This window comes from Lutra lutra, chromosome 2 (assembly GCF_902655055.1).
Source record: "Lutra lutra chromosome 2, mLutLut1.2, whole genome shotgun sequence".
Lineage (NCBI taxonomy): Eukaryota > Metazoa > Chordata > Mammalia > Carnivora > Mustelidae > Lutra > Lutra lutra.
The window spans coordinates 154,806,966-154,824,037 of NC_062279.1; the positions used below are offsets into that span (position 1 = coordinate 154,806,966).

At 34.9% G+C, this 17,072-nt stretch overlaps 1 protein-coding gene across 15 annotated transcripts in view; it reads right to left on the reverse strand.

Annotated features, from left to right (window-relative positions):
* Nucleotides 1-17,072, reverse strand: part of LCORL (ligand dependent nuclear receptor corepressor like) — a 165,262-nt gene that overhangs the window by 58,674 nt on the left and 89,516 nt on the right. For 14 of the 15 annotated variants that reach the window (XR_007125284.1, XR_007125285.1, XM_047718972.1 and 11 more), the window contains exon 5: nucleotides 3,289-3,540. Coding sequence is in view for 13 of the 15 variants with exons in the window: in XM_047718972.1 (XP_047574928.1) it covers nucleotides 3,289-3,540 (252 nt within the window). In the remaining 2 variants the exon portion in view is untranslated. Of the gene's footprint in view, nucleotides 1-3,288; nucleotides 3,541-17,072 lie in introns of those variants that run through there. The other variant, XM_047718980.1, reaches the window with a different exon arrangement.

Consider the following 17,072-nt stretch of genomic DNA (forward strand, 5'->3'; position numbering starts at 1 on the left):
TGCTACTGCTAGTATAAGCACTTAATTGATTATAGGTAAGAACAGTGAAATCAGGCCAAAAAATTTAATTCCTTTTCTTTTTAAGATTTTATTTATTTATTATTATCTATTATCTGAGAGAGAGAGAGTCAGAATAAGCAAGTACCAGTGTGGGGAGGGACAGAGGGAGGAGGACAAGCAGAATCCCTGCTGAGCAGGGAACCCCGAGACGTGACGCAGGAGCTTGATCCCAGGATTCTGAGATCATGACCTGACTGAGCTGAAGTCAGATCTTAATCAACTAAGCCACCCAGGTGTCCCCCACCCCCAAATTTTAATTCTTTTTTTTTTTTCAAATTAAATTTGGATTTCAACTCAGTGCCTTTGTGGTTTAGCAAAAGCCAAATAAACTGCAGTTTCTTTTTTTTTTTTTTTTTAAGATTTTATTTATTTATTTATTTGACAGACAGAGAGCGCAAGCAGGCAGAGAGGCAGGTAGAGAGAGGAGGAAGCAGGCTCCTTGCCAAGCAGAGAGCCCAATGCGGGGCTCGATCCCAGGACCCTGAGATCATGACCTAAGCCGAAGGCAGAGGCTTTAACCCACTGAGCCACCCAGGTGCCCCCAAATTTTAATTCTTAAGAAAACCATTTGAACTATGGATTTATATCTTCTATCATCACTAATAAAATTCTCCCAAAGTCTATACTGTGTAGTAACATATTGGGAGTGAAGTCATGATTAACAAGTTATTTAAAAACTGTTTATAATATCTTTATTTCAACCTTAAAAATTTTAACTTAAGAAGATTAGTACAGATATTGGTGTGCATACATAAACACACATGCACACACAAATGCATCAAAGGATATGTGCTCCTTTTTTTTGTTTTAAGATTTCATGTGAAAGTATGCAAACTTAGAGCCTACCAATCTATACCACAGAATGGCTTTACAAAAAAACACAAATTTTATTACTCACTGCTTGAAGCAATCTAGTAGCTTTTTGTGGCCCTAAGAAAGTCAAAATCTTTAGTAATTCTTGTGTAACTTTCTCATAATTTGGTCTCTATTTCTTTGGCTCACTCTATTAACATTCTCTCCCTTGCCCTCTACACTACAAGCCACACTAGACTAAATGATTCCTATAATCATCTAAGATATGAGGTAATCCACCAAAATCATCAAGAAACTATTTATTTAAGGTACAGATTTATCCACTATCATTATTTTTTTCAACCTTCAGATGAAAAGGATGTTCACATACATATCTGCACTTTGCCGAGAATATCATTACTTGGGTTTGCCTTATCACTTAAGTTCATAGAACCACAGAATGTAAGGAATGGAAATTTACTTTTAAAATGTCATTTATTCCAACCACTCATCTGATACTTCTGAATACCTCTAATGACAAGGCAACCACTTTCCACTTGGAGAAATGTCTGATCCTCAGAAATATTCTTTTATATATGGACCTGAAATCTGTTTCCATTTAATTTCTAGATCCTAATTCTACTCACTGGGCTATTCAAAGAAAGTTCTGCCCTACTTTAATATAATGAGCACACAGATATTTACAGATCACTATAACGTTACTGCTAAGACCTCTCTTCTGTGGTAGTAAGGAAAAGGAGGTACAGAGTATGGAGGCCAGTGTTTATCTTTTATGAGTCTGTTAGCTTAAATTTAATTTTCACATTGCTCTAATGAGTTTGCTATTATTATTAATGCCAAATAACAAATGAGGAAACTTAAAGCTCCAACAGGTAAAGTTACTTGTTCAAGTAATTAGTAGCAGAACTGGTCAACCACAAGTATGTCAGATACAAAAACCTATGTTTTAGTCTCTTTAAAACACTGAACTGCCTTTGACAAAGAGGTGTAAGAGGATATGAAACACAGAAAAGCAAAAAAAAAAAAAAGCAAAAAGCAAGCAAAATTCTAAAAATCCTATGCTTCCTATTTTCCAAAATTCTATGTGTTGATATATTTTTCCCTCAAGCCTCATATCACAGTCATCTTTGACACTTCTGTCTAATAAACTAATTATTATTTTAATATTTCTCAGATCTTTCTACATAAGTAAACTCCCATGAACTAAAATTAGGCAAGCAAAAAGAGAAAATCATTTCCATATTTCATTCCTTAATTTTAATGTTTTATACAATGAAAAAATTACCTTCTTTAAACATTGACCAGATACTTCTTTAGAGCCCAAACACACACTGCCTTCTGTGATCAAATCTAATGCTGATATTTTCCTGGCTTCAAGGACTGAAAACACTATCCCTAACCTGTGTTAACAAAAGATATCTGTTCTCTGTTCTCTAGGCAAACACTTATTTGGCATCCCCCACAAGAACTTATAAGGCCTTTCCTTCCTTTCCTCTAGAATCATGGCTCTTCTTTAATCAACTATCAGATAAGACCAACATAGCCTTCACATTCAGAATTCTTACGAAAAATGTATCTCTATATATTTAATTGCATGATTATTTATCATATATATTAACTTTTCTTTTTCCTCAGTTATATCATAAATAATTGAAGAAAAAAAAATTTTTTTTTAATTTTCACTTAGGTGTAAAAAACTGAATAGTAAGTGCTTAGTATTCTTAGCTGTAACATTTTAAAAATAATTTATACATTTCCTTATTTGTATTCTTTGCTTTTTTTTTATATCATTTTAAAGATTTTATTTATTTATTTAACAGAGAGAAATCACAAGTAGGCAGAGAGGCAGGCAGAGAGAGAGGAGGAAGCAGGCTCCCTGCTGAGCAGAAAGCCCGATGTAGGGCTCGAACCCAGGACCTGGGATCATGACCTGAGCCGAAGGCAGCGGCTTAACCCACTGAGCCACCCAGGCACCCCTTTTTTATCATTTTAAAAATTTATTTTCAGCATAACAGTATTCATTGTTTTTGTACCACACCCAGTGCTCCATGCAATCCGTGCCCTCTCTAATACCCACCACCTGGTTCCCCCAACCTCCTACCCCCCCACCTCTTCATACACTTCAGATTGTTTTTCAGAGTCCACAGTCTCTCACTGCTGTATTCTTTGCTTTTAAGCTGCTTGTGAAGATTCTCTCACCATACATTTTATTGTGAAAAGAAACCAAGAGCAACCCAAATTTCCTCTTCTGTAAACAAAGTCAAATATAAAATTCAGCACTTCTCTCTAGTTCATATCACATAGGCTAACTGCAAGTAAAATTACTTCTAAAATAAATTTTTTATGAATGTAAGGTTTTATGTATATTAAATATTAAAACATAAAATTATGAATTACACACACACAAAATCTTACCTTGCTGAGTATTTTGTTCTTGCATTCGATTCACAGTGAGGTCTAAGGGGCCTTCCTGCTCTTCCTGAAGGGAGTTTTCTGCTTGATTCATTTGGATACTTTTACATATTAGACTTGGTCCAATTGAACCATTTCTATTTTCTTGAATTTTACCACTTTTTGAAATATACTCAATTGCAAACTGACGTATCATCTTTTTCATTAATTCCTGAGCAACTAAGGGAATGTTAGGATCACAGTTCTGAGGAAGATCTAGGGAAGAAATAAACATGATAGGTATTAAAAAAGAGAAATGGAAAATATCAATACTTAAACTTATTTTTATTAAAAATTAATGGTTTCAGAAGTCTTCAGTTCAGTCCACAATTGCTAATGACTTCTAGGACTTAGTAACAGAAACCTTGTAGATTTAATTAGTATTACATCAACCGAAACTTGGTATATTTAATCATTTCTTAAAAACAAACGTTTTCCAGGGCCCCTGCGTGGCTCAGTTGAGTATCCCACTCTTGATTTTGACTCAGGTCATGATCTCAGGGTTGTGAGATGAATCCCCAAGAAGGGGGCTCCCTGCTAAACGTGGAGTCCACTTGAGATTCTCCCTCTTTCTCCCCCTTTACCCCTCCTACCACAGGCACCCACATCATCTCAAATAATTAAATAAACAAAATCTTCAAAAGACAACAACAATAAAAAAGACCAAACATTTTCAGTCTCAAACTAAAATACAGACAAAGAATTAGACATAGAAGCAGAACAGCTTATTTTCAGGGTTTAAAACACTTAGAATGTGAACATAAATTGTAACTAAGCAATTTGTAACTTAATATACAAAGTAATTATATGCATTAGCTATTAAACAAAACTCTTATAAAATCTTGTAACTCTTTATAAAACATATACTCTTATAACTATTTATTACCATTAAATTGTTCCATTCTGTCAAATCTGTATTCCATATATAACCCAAATGTCATCATCAAAAATTTTCCTTTCTTCAAAATTATATTGAGAAATTTCAATCATAAAGAAAAAATAAAGAAAATAAAGTGATACAGGCAGCATCTACCAAGATTCAAGAATTGTTAGTATTCTTTCACATTCACTTTTTAAACTTTTTTTATTTGCACAACCACTGAAAGTACAGTGGAGAATTATATTATTTCACTCCTTAATATTTCAGCATGCATCTACTAAGACTCTCCTATAAAAACAGCAATACCATTGTTGAGGGTCTTAATCAATCCTTGACCCCAAAACATCTTGATCAGCTATAACTCTAATGAAGGTCAGTAGAGATACACACTTCTGCTTGAAACTTGTACAAGAGCTCTAACAATTAATGATTTTATATAAGAAGTGTAGAATAAGGACGGACAACTTGTAAACAATAATAGTGATAAGGAGTTTTGGTATTTGAGGAAGGTGGGTGGTGGTGGCTTCTTCACACACACACTTCTGGCCTCACTTCAATCCTTTTATTTACTCAGCTCCTTCAGAGGCAGAACTACTGGTAAATTGGGAAGGATAACTATGCAGATGTGATTAGGCTCCATACCTCTTCCTTTTAGAAGTGAAACTAGAGATACTAATTCTTTGCTCCTTAAATACCTTAACTCTTACCCATGCAGATCAGTGTTATGTAAATAGGCCTGCTTTGATCCAGGGAGACTGAAGGAGTAAGTCTTTTTAGTTTTGGAGTTCAATATTAGCTGGAGCACATGTCTAAGAAATCTGCAGCCAAGTTCCCCAACTAACATCTACAGTTACAGATACATGATTCTAAAATGCAAGATGGTTTGAAAACATATACTATTTGGAGGTGAGGAGAGGCAACAAACTACTTCCACCATGACTATCTCCAAATTTGGTAGCAAAATATGATCTGAGCTAAAATGAATCTATTTATGATCCTGCAGAAATATCAACATATTTGATCACAGGATGTTGTTTTGGAGATGTTACAAAATAAATATCCTTATATTACCTCTTTCAAAAGCAAAAAATTTTGAATTCTGAAAAAACATCTGAGAGAAGAAACTATGAGCAAAAAAAAAAAAAATGTAGTATTTTAGCCTTCACATTTATTCTTCCTTTAGAATCCCGTAGGGAAGAGAGGCACTATTGTTCTTATGTACTGGAAAAGGACTTAGCTATATGCTGGAATCTTAGCCATCCTTATGAACTTAGGGTAGTTACATATCCCTTCTAAGTTTTAGTTTCTCTGTTCATAAAAATGGAAATAACAGAACATTCAAAATCATAATAGGGCCTGCTCACAGGATATTTTAAGATTATGTAAGAATGTAGATAAAATACTAAATTCCTGTACTTGGCATTTTAACAGTCTAGGAAACATTAGCCATTAAGATGTAGACTGAGCAGTTATATTTTATTTAAGTCACAAAATGCCAAATAAGTAAAAATATTAACTAGATTAATATAAAATTACTAGCTAATTGGGAAAATACAAAGGACCTAACTTCTAAGTACTTTTGATAATTTTTGGTCCAGAACAGATAGTATTAGCACAAGTACCCTAAATGACGCAGATTACCAAAACAAGAAATTTCCATGTTGTATATAAAAACTCCCATTTTTAAAAATAATTTCTTGATTATTACCTCCAGGCATCTTTGAAGGCTCCTGTGAACATTCTTCTCCATCTTTCTCTAAACCTAATTTTGCTTTGTATTATGTGTTAAAAGGAGATATTAGATTTACTTCTAGGTATTTTAACTGTGCTATAATTTATTGAATGTCAACTTATAAATTCAAAATAATTAAATTTACCAAAAAAGAACAGAAACATACTTGGATTCATATCATCAGACTGGGGCTACAACTTTAGGGTTGAGTTTAGAGCTAAGTTTAAAAAGTTTAAAGCAGAATACATTGTGCCACTCTATTTTTTGTTTTTTCATGTACTCAGCTTTTAGCCCTTTATATTGGGGAATAAGTGTATGTTTATTAATTAAGAAAAGAGAAAGACAAAGAGACAAAAAATGCTGCTGATTAGCTAGTGAGCCTTCTAGATTATGTCTATAAGCTGTCATAACCATAAAAAAGCAAAGGAGTTAACTAGAGATACAGACCAGGAATTGTAATATTTCCAAAGGTCAAGAAATTAATAAGTATTTGGCTGGAAGAGAGAATGCTGCCACATGGAAATAGTGTCTACTGTCCCCAAGAAGACAGAAATAACTTATTTTTTGCCTTCTTAATTTTTCAAACCTAACTAATTCAAAAGTTTTAACAAGCTTTTTGTAATAGTTTCAAGATAGTCTTCAATGATTTCAACCTTTTGGCTTTATTCTGTTGTGTAGCCCCCTCCATGTTATATCTGTGGTGGCATGGGTGATTGACAGCATACTAAAGAAGTCTGTCACTTCTAAGATCAAATTATAAAAGAATGTGGGTTCTATCTTGGATACTCTTGACTGTTACTATTTGCTGTTAACCTCGCTCCGCCATCCCTACTCTGTTCTTCAATATCACTTATCACTCACTCTGGAGGAGGCCACACTGTTAGAAGCTCTATGGAGAGGCTAACATGGAGAGGAACTGAAGTCCCCTGCAAACAACTAGTGAGTGAACTTGAAAGAAGATATTCCAGATCAATGAAATCCCAGATGACTGTAATCCTAGCTGACCTCCTCGGAGCAGCCAAATATCCAGCTATGGTACTCTGTGAGATTCCCAGCTCAGAGAAAATATGAGATATAAATGTTTGTTTTAAACTGCTAAGTTTGGGGGACAATTTACTAAAAAGTAATAATAAATAATAAAGATTTTGTTATATGTTGGTGGGATGTTATTGTAATAAAAATCTAAAACGTAGGGTTGGCTTTAGAACCAAGCAGTGGGCTTTGGAGAAAATTAACACTGTAAGCCAAAAGGTACCTTAAGTTGTTAATAGGAGCTTCATGGTTTTTGTTAAGATGTGTAGGGTGAGGATTTGTAAGACAATGAGGTAAATGTTACTGGAAAGTGGAGGAAAGAATATACTTATTTTGTAGAGGCAGAAAGCTTTATGTTGTGTGCAGTAAAGTTTTACTGCTATGTGCAGTAACTTGGAAAGCAGAAAATGTGCCTAATAAATGGGGTAATCTATCTAGGGAAATTTCTAAGCAAAGCAAAGTGTCCTCTGGTTTCTTTGTGCTAATTACAGTAAAATTTAAGAAAGGAGACAGACTAAAGGAAGAACTGTTAAACAAAAAGAAATTAGGTCTTAATTATTTTGAAATTTTTCAGATGCACAGATAGGAAGTGAGGCTACAATTAAGAAAGGTTGAATTAAGACCAAATCAGAGAAATAGCCAGGAACACAGCTTTAAAAAAAAAAAAAAAAAAAAAAAAAAAAAAAAAAAAAAAAGATGATTTTTTTTTTTTTCCAGATCTAACTTTCTCAATAATGTCATGGGACTCATGTGGATTTTTAATTTTATTTGTGTGTGTGTGTGTGCGGGGGTGTCATTCCTTTATACTGAAGGACTCTGTAGTTAACCAAATCATTTCAGGAAGTGTCTATTCAAGAATATTGGCTAAATCTCAGTAAGAATAGTAAGCTGTATACTGTTTTAAGTTGCTTTATTCCCATCCTCCTTCCCTACTGTTGAGGAAGCCTGTCCCAGGGCAAAGAAGGTAGGTAGGTGAGGAGAAGGTATGGGAGGGGAGGAAGAAAGAAAATAAACAGAGTCTCAGAAACCTGTGGAATACCATCAAGTGCACCAACATTCACAATGGTAGTCCTAGAAGGAGAGGAGAGAAAGAGGCACAAAAGATAGCTGAAGAAATGACAATGTCTCAAATTTGATGAAAAACCTTTATCTACATATCCAAGAAGCTCAACAAACTCCAAGTAGGATAAACTCAAAGAGAGCCACATTTAGATGCATCCTAATCAAATAGTCAGAAACCAAAGACAAAGAGCAAGTCCTGAAAGCAGAATGTGTTCGGTAAAGCAACTTCCTAGCAGCAGCATGGCATAGTTCTAGGTGAGGGTCTCATCATTTGTCACTGTGCTTCAATGTACCCTGTTCTCCCTTCGAGGGCTGTCAATTTCTTATTTAGTGTTGCAAGTCTTTTTTTTTTTTTTTAAAGATTTTATCTATTTATTTATTTAACAGACAGAGATCACACGTAGGCAGAGAAGCAGGCAGAGAGAGAGAGGAGGAAGCAGGCTCCCCGCTGAGCAGAGTGCCCGATGCGGGGCTTGATTCCAGGACCCTGGGATCATGACCTGAGCCAAAGGCAGAGGATTTAACCCACTGAGCCACCCAGGTGCCCCAAATTTTGCAAGTCTTTAACAATAAGACATATCAAACAAGTTGAGAACATCTGTGATTTTCTTGACGCTCAGGTGATGACCTCAATGTATTCCCAGTTCACCCATTTCCGGTGAATCTCCTGCTGCACTGGATCCTCTTAACCCACCACAGCTGCTGCCTGAAGAAGACTTGTTTTGTTTCCTAAATTCCACATATGAGTGAAATCATATAATTGTCTTTCTCTGACTTATTTCACTTAGCATAATACACTCTAGTTACATACACATTGTTGCAAATGGCAAGATTTCATTTTATTGATAGCTGAGTAATATTCCACTGTACATACATGCATACCACATCTTTATCCATTCATCTGTTGATGGACATCTGGGCTCTTTCCATAATTTGGCTATTGTCAACATTGCTGCTATGAATACTGGGGTACAGATATCCCTTCAGATCACTACATTTGTGTCTTTGGGGTATATACCCAGTAGTGTAATTACTGGGTTATAGGGTAGCTCTATTTTTAACTTTTTGAGGAACCTCCATACTGTTTTCCAGAGTGGGTGCACCAGCTTGCATTCCCACCAACAGTGTGAAAAGGTTTGCCTTACTCCACATCCTCACCAACATCTTTTGTTTCCTGAGTGGTTAATTTTAGCCATTCTGACTGGGGTATTTCATTGCGGTTTCGATTTACGCTTTCCTGATGCCAAGTGATGTTGAGCATTTCTTCATGTGTCTGTTGGCCATTTGTAGGTCTTCTTTGGAGAAATATCTGTTCATGTCTTCTGCCCATTTCTCGATTGGATTATTTGTTCTTTGGGTGTTGAGTTTGATAAGTTCTTTACAGATTTTGGATACTAACCTTCTATGTAATAAGACATTTGCAAATACCCTCTCCCATCCTATCAGCTGTCTTTTGGTTTGGTTGACTCCTTTGCTGTGCAAAAGTTTTTTATCTTTATGAAGTCCCAATAGCTCATTTTTGCCCCTTGCCTTTGGAGACGTGTCTAGCAAGAAGCTGCTGCAGCCGAGGTTGAAGAGGTTGTTCCCTGTGTTCTGCTCTAGGATTTTGATGGATTCCTGTCTCACACTGAGGTCTCATCCATTTTGAGTCTATTACTGTGCATGGTATAAGAAAACAGTCCAGTTTCATTTTTCTGTATATGGCTGTCCAATTTTCCCAACATGATTTGTTGAAAAGATGGTCTTTTTTTCTACTGGATATTCTTTCCTGCTTTGTTGAAGATTGGTTGACTGTAGAGTTTGAAGGTCCAGTTCTGGGTTCTCTATTCTGTTCCATTTATCTATGTGTCTGTTTTTGTGCCAGTACCATACTGTCTTATTGATTAAAGCTTCGGATTTTTTTTTTAAGATTTTATTTATTTGACACAGACAGCAAGTGAGCACAAATGGGGGGAGCAGCAGGCAGAGGAGAGGGAGAAGCAAGTTTCTTGCTGAGCAAGGAGCCCAATGTGGGGCTTGACCCCAGGACCCCAGGATCCTGGCTGAGCTGAAGGCAGACGCTTAATGGAGTGATCCAGCCAGGCACCCTGATGATTAAAGCTATATTATAATAGAGCTTGGAGTCTGGCATTGTGAAACCACCAGCTCTGGTTTTCCTTTTCAACATTCATTTGGCTATTCAGGGAGTCCTCGGGTTCCGTACAAATTTTAGGATTATTTGTTCCAGCTCTGTGAAAAAAGTTGCTGATATTTTGATAGGGGTTACATTGAATGTATAGATTGCTCTAGACAGATACACATTTTAACAATATTTAGTCTTCCAATCCATGAGCATGGAACATTTTTCCATTTCTTTGTGTCTTCTATCATGAGTGTTCTATAGTTTCCAGAGTACAGATCCTTTGACTCTTTGGTTAGGCTTATTCCTAGGTATCTTACTGTATTGGGAATGACTGTAATGGAAATGACTGTAAATGTAAATGGAAATGACTCTCTAGTTTCTCTTTCTTCCATCTCATTGTTAGTGTATAGAAATGCAGCTGATTTCTGTGCACTGATTTTGTATCCTCCCACTTTTCTGAATTCCTGCATGAGTTCTAGCAATTTTGGGGTGGAGTCTTTGGGGTATTCCACATAGAGTATCATGTAATCTATGAAGAGTGAGAGTTTGACTTCTTCTTTGCTGATTCAGATGCCTTTTATTTCTTTATTGTCTGATTACTGAGGCTAGGACTTCTAATACTATGAGGAACAACAGTGGTGTTGTTAGGGGGAAAGCTCTCAGTTTTCTCCATTCAGAATGATATTTGCTGTGGGCTTTTCGTATATGGCTTTTATGATAGTTGAGGTATGTTCCTTCTATCCCTACACTGTGAAGAGTTTTAATCAAGAAAGGATGATATACTTTGTCAAATGTTTTTCCTGCATCATAAGAGGATCCATCATAAGAGGATCATATTATTCTTGTTCTTTCTTTTACTGATGTGATATATCACATTGATTGATTTGTGAATGCTGAACCACCCTTGCATCCCAGAAATAAATCCCATTTGGTCGTGGTAAATACTCCTTTTAATGTACTGTTGGATCCTACTGGCCAGTATCTTGGTGAGAATTCTTGCATCCATGTTCATCCACGTTCTCCTTTTTGGTGGGGTCTTTGTCTGCTTTTGTGATCAAGGTAATGCTGGCCTCATAAAGTTTGGAAGTTTTCCTTCCATTTTGCTTTTTTGAAACAGCTTTAAAAGAACAGGTATTAATTCTTTAAATGTTTGACAGAATTCCCCTGGGAAGCCATCTGGCCCTAGGCTCTTGTTTGTTGGGAGATTTTTGATTACTGCTTCAATTTCCTTGCTGGCTATGGATCTGTTCAGGTTTTCCATTTCTTTCTGTTTCAGTTTTGGTAGTTTATACATCTCTAGTAATGCATCTATTTCTTCCAGACTGTGTAATTTATTGGCATATAGTTGCTCCTAGTATGTTCTTATAGGTGTATTTCTTAGGTGTTGGTTGTGATCACCCATCTTTCATTCATGATTTTATTTATTTGGGTCCTCCCCCCCCTTTTTTTTTGATAAGTCTGGCCAGGGGGTTTATCAATTAATTCTTTCAAGGAACCAGCTCCTAGTTTCGTTGATCTGTTCTACTGTTCTTTTGGTTTCTATTTCATTGATTTCTGCATCTTTATTAAAAAGACATTATGAAAACATAACCAAAAGGAAGCTGGGGAGATTCTACTAATATCAGGCAAAATCTATTCTAAGACAAAAATTGTCAATAAAACAGAGAAGGTCACTTTATAATAATAAAGATTCAATCTCTTAAGAAGATCTAATATTTATAAACATATATGGACCTAAGAACAGAGCCCCAAAATACATGAAGAAATAACAGAATTAAAGGAGAAAGGAAACATTCATTATTAACAGTTGGAAACTATTCAAAAAAGCCACTGTAAAATATATCTATCTATCTACCTATTTATTTAGAGAGCTTGCACAAATGGGGGGAGTGGGAGAGGGAGAGAGAAAATCCCAAGTAGACTCTACACTGAGCAACAGATACCTACTCAGGGCTCAATCTCACAACCTCGAGAACATGACCTTAGCCAAAATCAAGAGTGGTATACTTCACTGACTGAGCCACCCAGGCATCCCTAAACCACCTGCAATAATGGATAGAAAATCCAGAAAGAAGAACAACAAACAGAAGACTTCAATAACACTAACAAACATATGCAACACTCCATCTCAAAACAGCAGAATACATATTTTTGTCAAATGCACGTAGAACCCTATGACCCAGGAATTACACTACTGGGTATTTATCCCAAAGATACAAATGTAGTAATTCAAAGTGGCACCTGCACCCCAATGTTTATAGCATCAATGTCCATAATAGCCAAACTGTGGAAAGAGCCCAGATGTCCACTGACAGATGAATAGATAAAGAAAATGTGGTATGTATATACAACAGAGTATTACTCAGCCATCAAAAAATGAAATCTCGCCATTTGCAATGACATGGATAGAACTAGAGGGTATTAAGCTAAGTGAAATAAGTCAATGACAGAAAGACAATTATCATATGATCTCACTGATATGTGCAATTTGAGGAACAAGGCAGAGGATCATAGGGGAACAGAGGAAAAAAATGAGATAAGACAAAACCAGATAGGGAGATAAACCATAAGAGACTCTTAATCTTAGGAAACAAACTGAGGGTTGCTGGAGGGGAGGGGGCTAGGATGAATGGGGTGGCTGGGTGATGGACACTGGGGAGGGTATATGTTACGGTGAGCACTGTGTATTGTATAAGACTGATGAATCACAGACCTGTACCCCTGAAACAAATAATACATTATGTGTTAATAATTTTTTAAAAAATACATGTAGAAATTCTCCAAGACAGACCATATGGCAGGCCACACACAAAAAAAGGTGAAAAACATAAAAAGGTATGGTTTCCAAAATCAAAGGAATAAAACAAGTAATAAAAGGAAATATGGGAAATATACAAATGTAAAAACAAAAACAAAAACAAAAAAAACCCCACATATTCCCAAACACCTATTGAGTAAAAGATGGGGTCACAAACAACATTAGAAAATACTAAAAGTTTAATAAAAAGGAAAACAGAACATACCAAATGGTATAAGATGCAGCTACAGCAGCACTTAGAGGGCAATTTATAGCTGTAAACACACATTTTTGTTTTAATTCAAACCAACAACCCATTAACCTATGTGCCTTGAGAGAAAATGAATTGAAAACTAAACCCAAAACAAGCAAAAAGGAGGAAATAAATAAAATGTTGTAGCAGAAAAAAAAACCAAAAAACATAAAGAATAGAAAAACAACAGAGAAGCTCAATGAAAGTAAAAGTTGGTTTGAAAAAAATCAACAAATTCACAAACCTTTAGCTAGACTGGCCAAGAAAAAAGCTAGAGAAGATTTAAGTTGCTACAATCAGGAATGAAAGAGACATCATCACTAACCTTAAAGAAACACAAAACAGAGCCAGAAAATACTATAAAAAATCATATGCCAACAAATTAGATATTCTAACGCATGTAACATTGTATGTTAACTATACTGGAATCAAAATAAAAATAATAAAATTTTAAAAAAGAAAAAAAAAACAAATTACATATCCTAGATGAAATGGCTAAATTCTAGAAAGATAAACTACCAAACTGACTGAAAGATGTAACAGAAAATGTAAATAGACCTATAAAAAAATTGAAATAATGACTAAAATACTTGTCACAACGAAAAGCTCAGAGACAGATTTATGAGGAAATTCTATTAGATTTTTAAAAAATTAACACCAAATCCTTCATAAACTCTAAGAAACAGATGAGGAAGAAACAATTCCCAATTCATTCTATGATAGCAATATTAGCATTATATCAAACTAGACAAGGAAATCACATGAAAACTACCATGCCAAATGAAAACTAACCATTATGAAGAGACACAAAAATCCTAAATAAAATACTATCAATCAGAATCTAGCAACACATAAAAATAACTATACACCAAGAATCTACCCCAAGAATGTAAGGTCAGTTCAACATATAAAGACCAATCATTATAATAAAACATTAATAAAAGACAAAAGCCAAATCTTCATAGATATAGAAAAGCACTTGAGAAAATCCTGCAAGCTTTCATGCTAAAAACACCGAACAAGCCAGGAATAGAAGAAAACTGCCTCAATTTAAGAAAGAGGGCCAATGAAAAATTCACATGTAACATCACATTTAATAGTGAAAGAAAACTTTACACCTAAGATCAGGAACAAGACAAGAATATATGTCCTCACCACTTCTAGCCAACATATACTGGAGGTTCTAGGCAGGGCAATTAGGCAAGAAAAAGAAATAAAAGGCATTTAGATTGGAAAGATAGAATTAAGGCTCTGTTTGTATGTAACACTCTTTAAAAAATTTTTTTTACTTTAATTCCACTATAATTAACATACAGTGTTATATTAGTTGCAGGTGTACAAAACAGTGAATCATAACAATCTTACGTATAGAAATTTCTAAGGAATCCAAACAAAATAAATTTTAGAGCTAATGATTAAGTTTAGGAAGGCTGCAGATCAAATATCAATAAACAAATACCCACTTTATTTCTATACAATGGTACTAAACAATTCCAAAATGATAAAAGAAAAAAATTCCATTTACAACAGGATCACAACGAAACAAAACAATGAAAAAACTGTATGCTAAAAATGATGAAACTTAAAAACAACCAAAACAAATAGAAATACATCTAGTGTTCATGAACTGGAAGATGTAATATTGTTAAGATGGTTAATACTCCCCAAAGAGATTCAACACAATCCCCATCAAAATCCTAGCTGGCATTTTTGTAGAAATTGGCAAGTTGATCTAAAATTCATATGGGAATGTAAGGAATCCAGAACAGCAAAAAAAAAAAAAAAAAATCTTGAAAACGAAGAACTAAATTGAAGGGTTAGCACATCCTGATTTTTAAAATACTATAAAGTGCAATAATCAAGACAAGTGTTATCGGCATAAAGTTAGACATATAGATGAATGTAGTAGAACTGAGCCCCAAAATAAGCCTTTCCATTGATAGTCAATTTATTTTTGATATCAGTACCTAGACCATTCAATGGGGGAAAGAATAGTCTTTTCAACAACAGTGCTGGGACAACTGGATATTTACATACAAAATGAAGCTGGATCTCTACCTCATACAATACATAATAATTAACTGAAATGTATCAAAGACCTAAATACAGGAGCTAAAACCATAAAAATCTCAGAAGAAAACATATGTGTAAATCTTCATAACTTTGGATTAAGGTGACAATTCCTTACATATGACACCAAAAGCACAAGCAACAAAAGAAAAAAGATAGACATACTGGATTTGATCAAAATTAAAAACCTTTGTACTTCAAAGTACACTATCAAGAAGTGAGAAGACAGTCCAAACAATGGGTATTAATATTTATAAGTCATGTCTGATAAAAGTCCAGTGCCACAGTATAGAAAGACCTCTTCTTACAAATCAACAATTAAAAAAAAAAATCCCCAAATAAAAACTGGTGAATGATTTTAGTAGATATTTTTGCAAATAAATTACTAATAGCCAATAAACACATGAAAAAGATGCTTAACATCACTGCTCATGAGGGAAATGAAAATCAAAACCACAATGAGATACCATTTCATACCCAAAAAGAGCATTATGATAAAAAAAATGCAGAAAAAGTGCTCATGAGGATGTAAAGAAATCTGAACCCTCAAACACTGCTGGTGAGAATGCAAAATGGTATAGCATCTTTGGAAAACACACTGGCAATTTTTCAAAAATGTAAACATATGATCCAGCAAATTCTCCTCCAAGGCATATAACCAAGAAAACTGAAAACATAAGTCCAAGCAAAAATGAGTGCATGAATGTTCACGGTAGCATTATTCATAACAACCAACAAGTAGAAACAACACAAATGAACATGAACTGGTGAATATATAGATAAAATGTCATATATCCATACAAGAGTATTATTCAATTATAAAAAGGAATGAAGAAATGACACACACTGTGAGAATGAACCTTGAAAATATTATGCTAACTGAAGGCTGCACATTGTATGATTCCATTTATGAAATGTCTAAAACAGGCAAATCTATAAAGACAGACAGTAGATTTAGTAGTTGCCAGAACCCGGGGGAGGATAGGAAAAGGATGAGGAATGAGTGCTTGTTTATCTGCTAACAGGTTTTTTTTTTAGGTTGATGAAAATGTTCGGAATCAGATAGCAGTGGTGGTTGTAAAACTTGGTGAATGAGTACACTAAAACCCACTAAATCGTATATTTTTAAAAATGTTAATTTCACAATATGTGAATTACATCTCAATTAAAAAAAAACAGAAAGGGATAACTCAGAGAGCAGAACATGACAGATCCAAGATCCATAAATAATTATTCTTAGACCTTAAGATCTAATCAAAGAATTATCAACTTTTGCTCAGCTGGATTTCAGATTAGCTATGAATGGTGACTTCTGTGTGTACCCCTTTCCCCAATTCTGAATACCCTATGCCTGTCCTACCACTCTATGTGGGGTGTGTGTGGGCAGGTAGCTTGTCTTTTTATTTTCAAAGGTCTACAGATCAAGATGAACTGTACTTGAAATGCTGTCCTTAAAGAGCTGCACCCAAAGAACATTGTTTGCACCTGTTACTGAGTACTGTGAGATGATACTGTAATAACAGTAAGACCTCTGAAGGTCTTGGACAAAGATGAGCATATTTTGCATATAAAGAGAGATGTTAATCAAAGGCGACAGACTGATTCCAACTTCCTTGTATTCACTCTTTGTTCAGTAGTCTCCCCACACTGATAGCATATAATGCCATTGTTTACCGAAAAGGAATAGTTGCTCCTGAAATCATTCTAAGAATACTGATTGGGTTGTCTCAATTATGAGATCACCAATGTGGAATACGTAAGTCACTAATACAAAAAAATGTTTTAAAGGACAGGATGGTG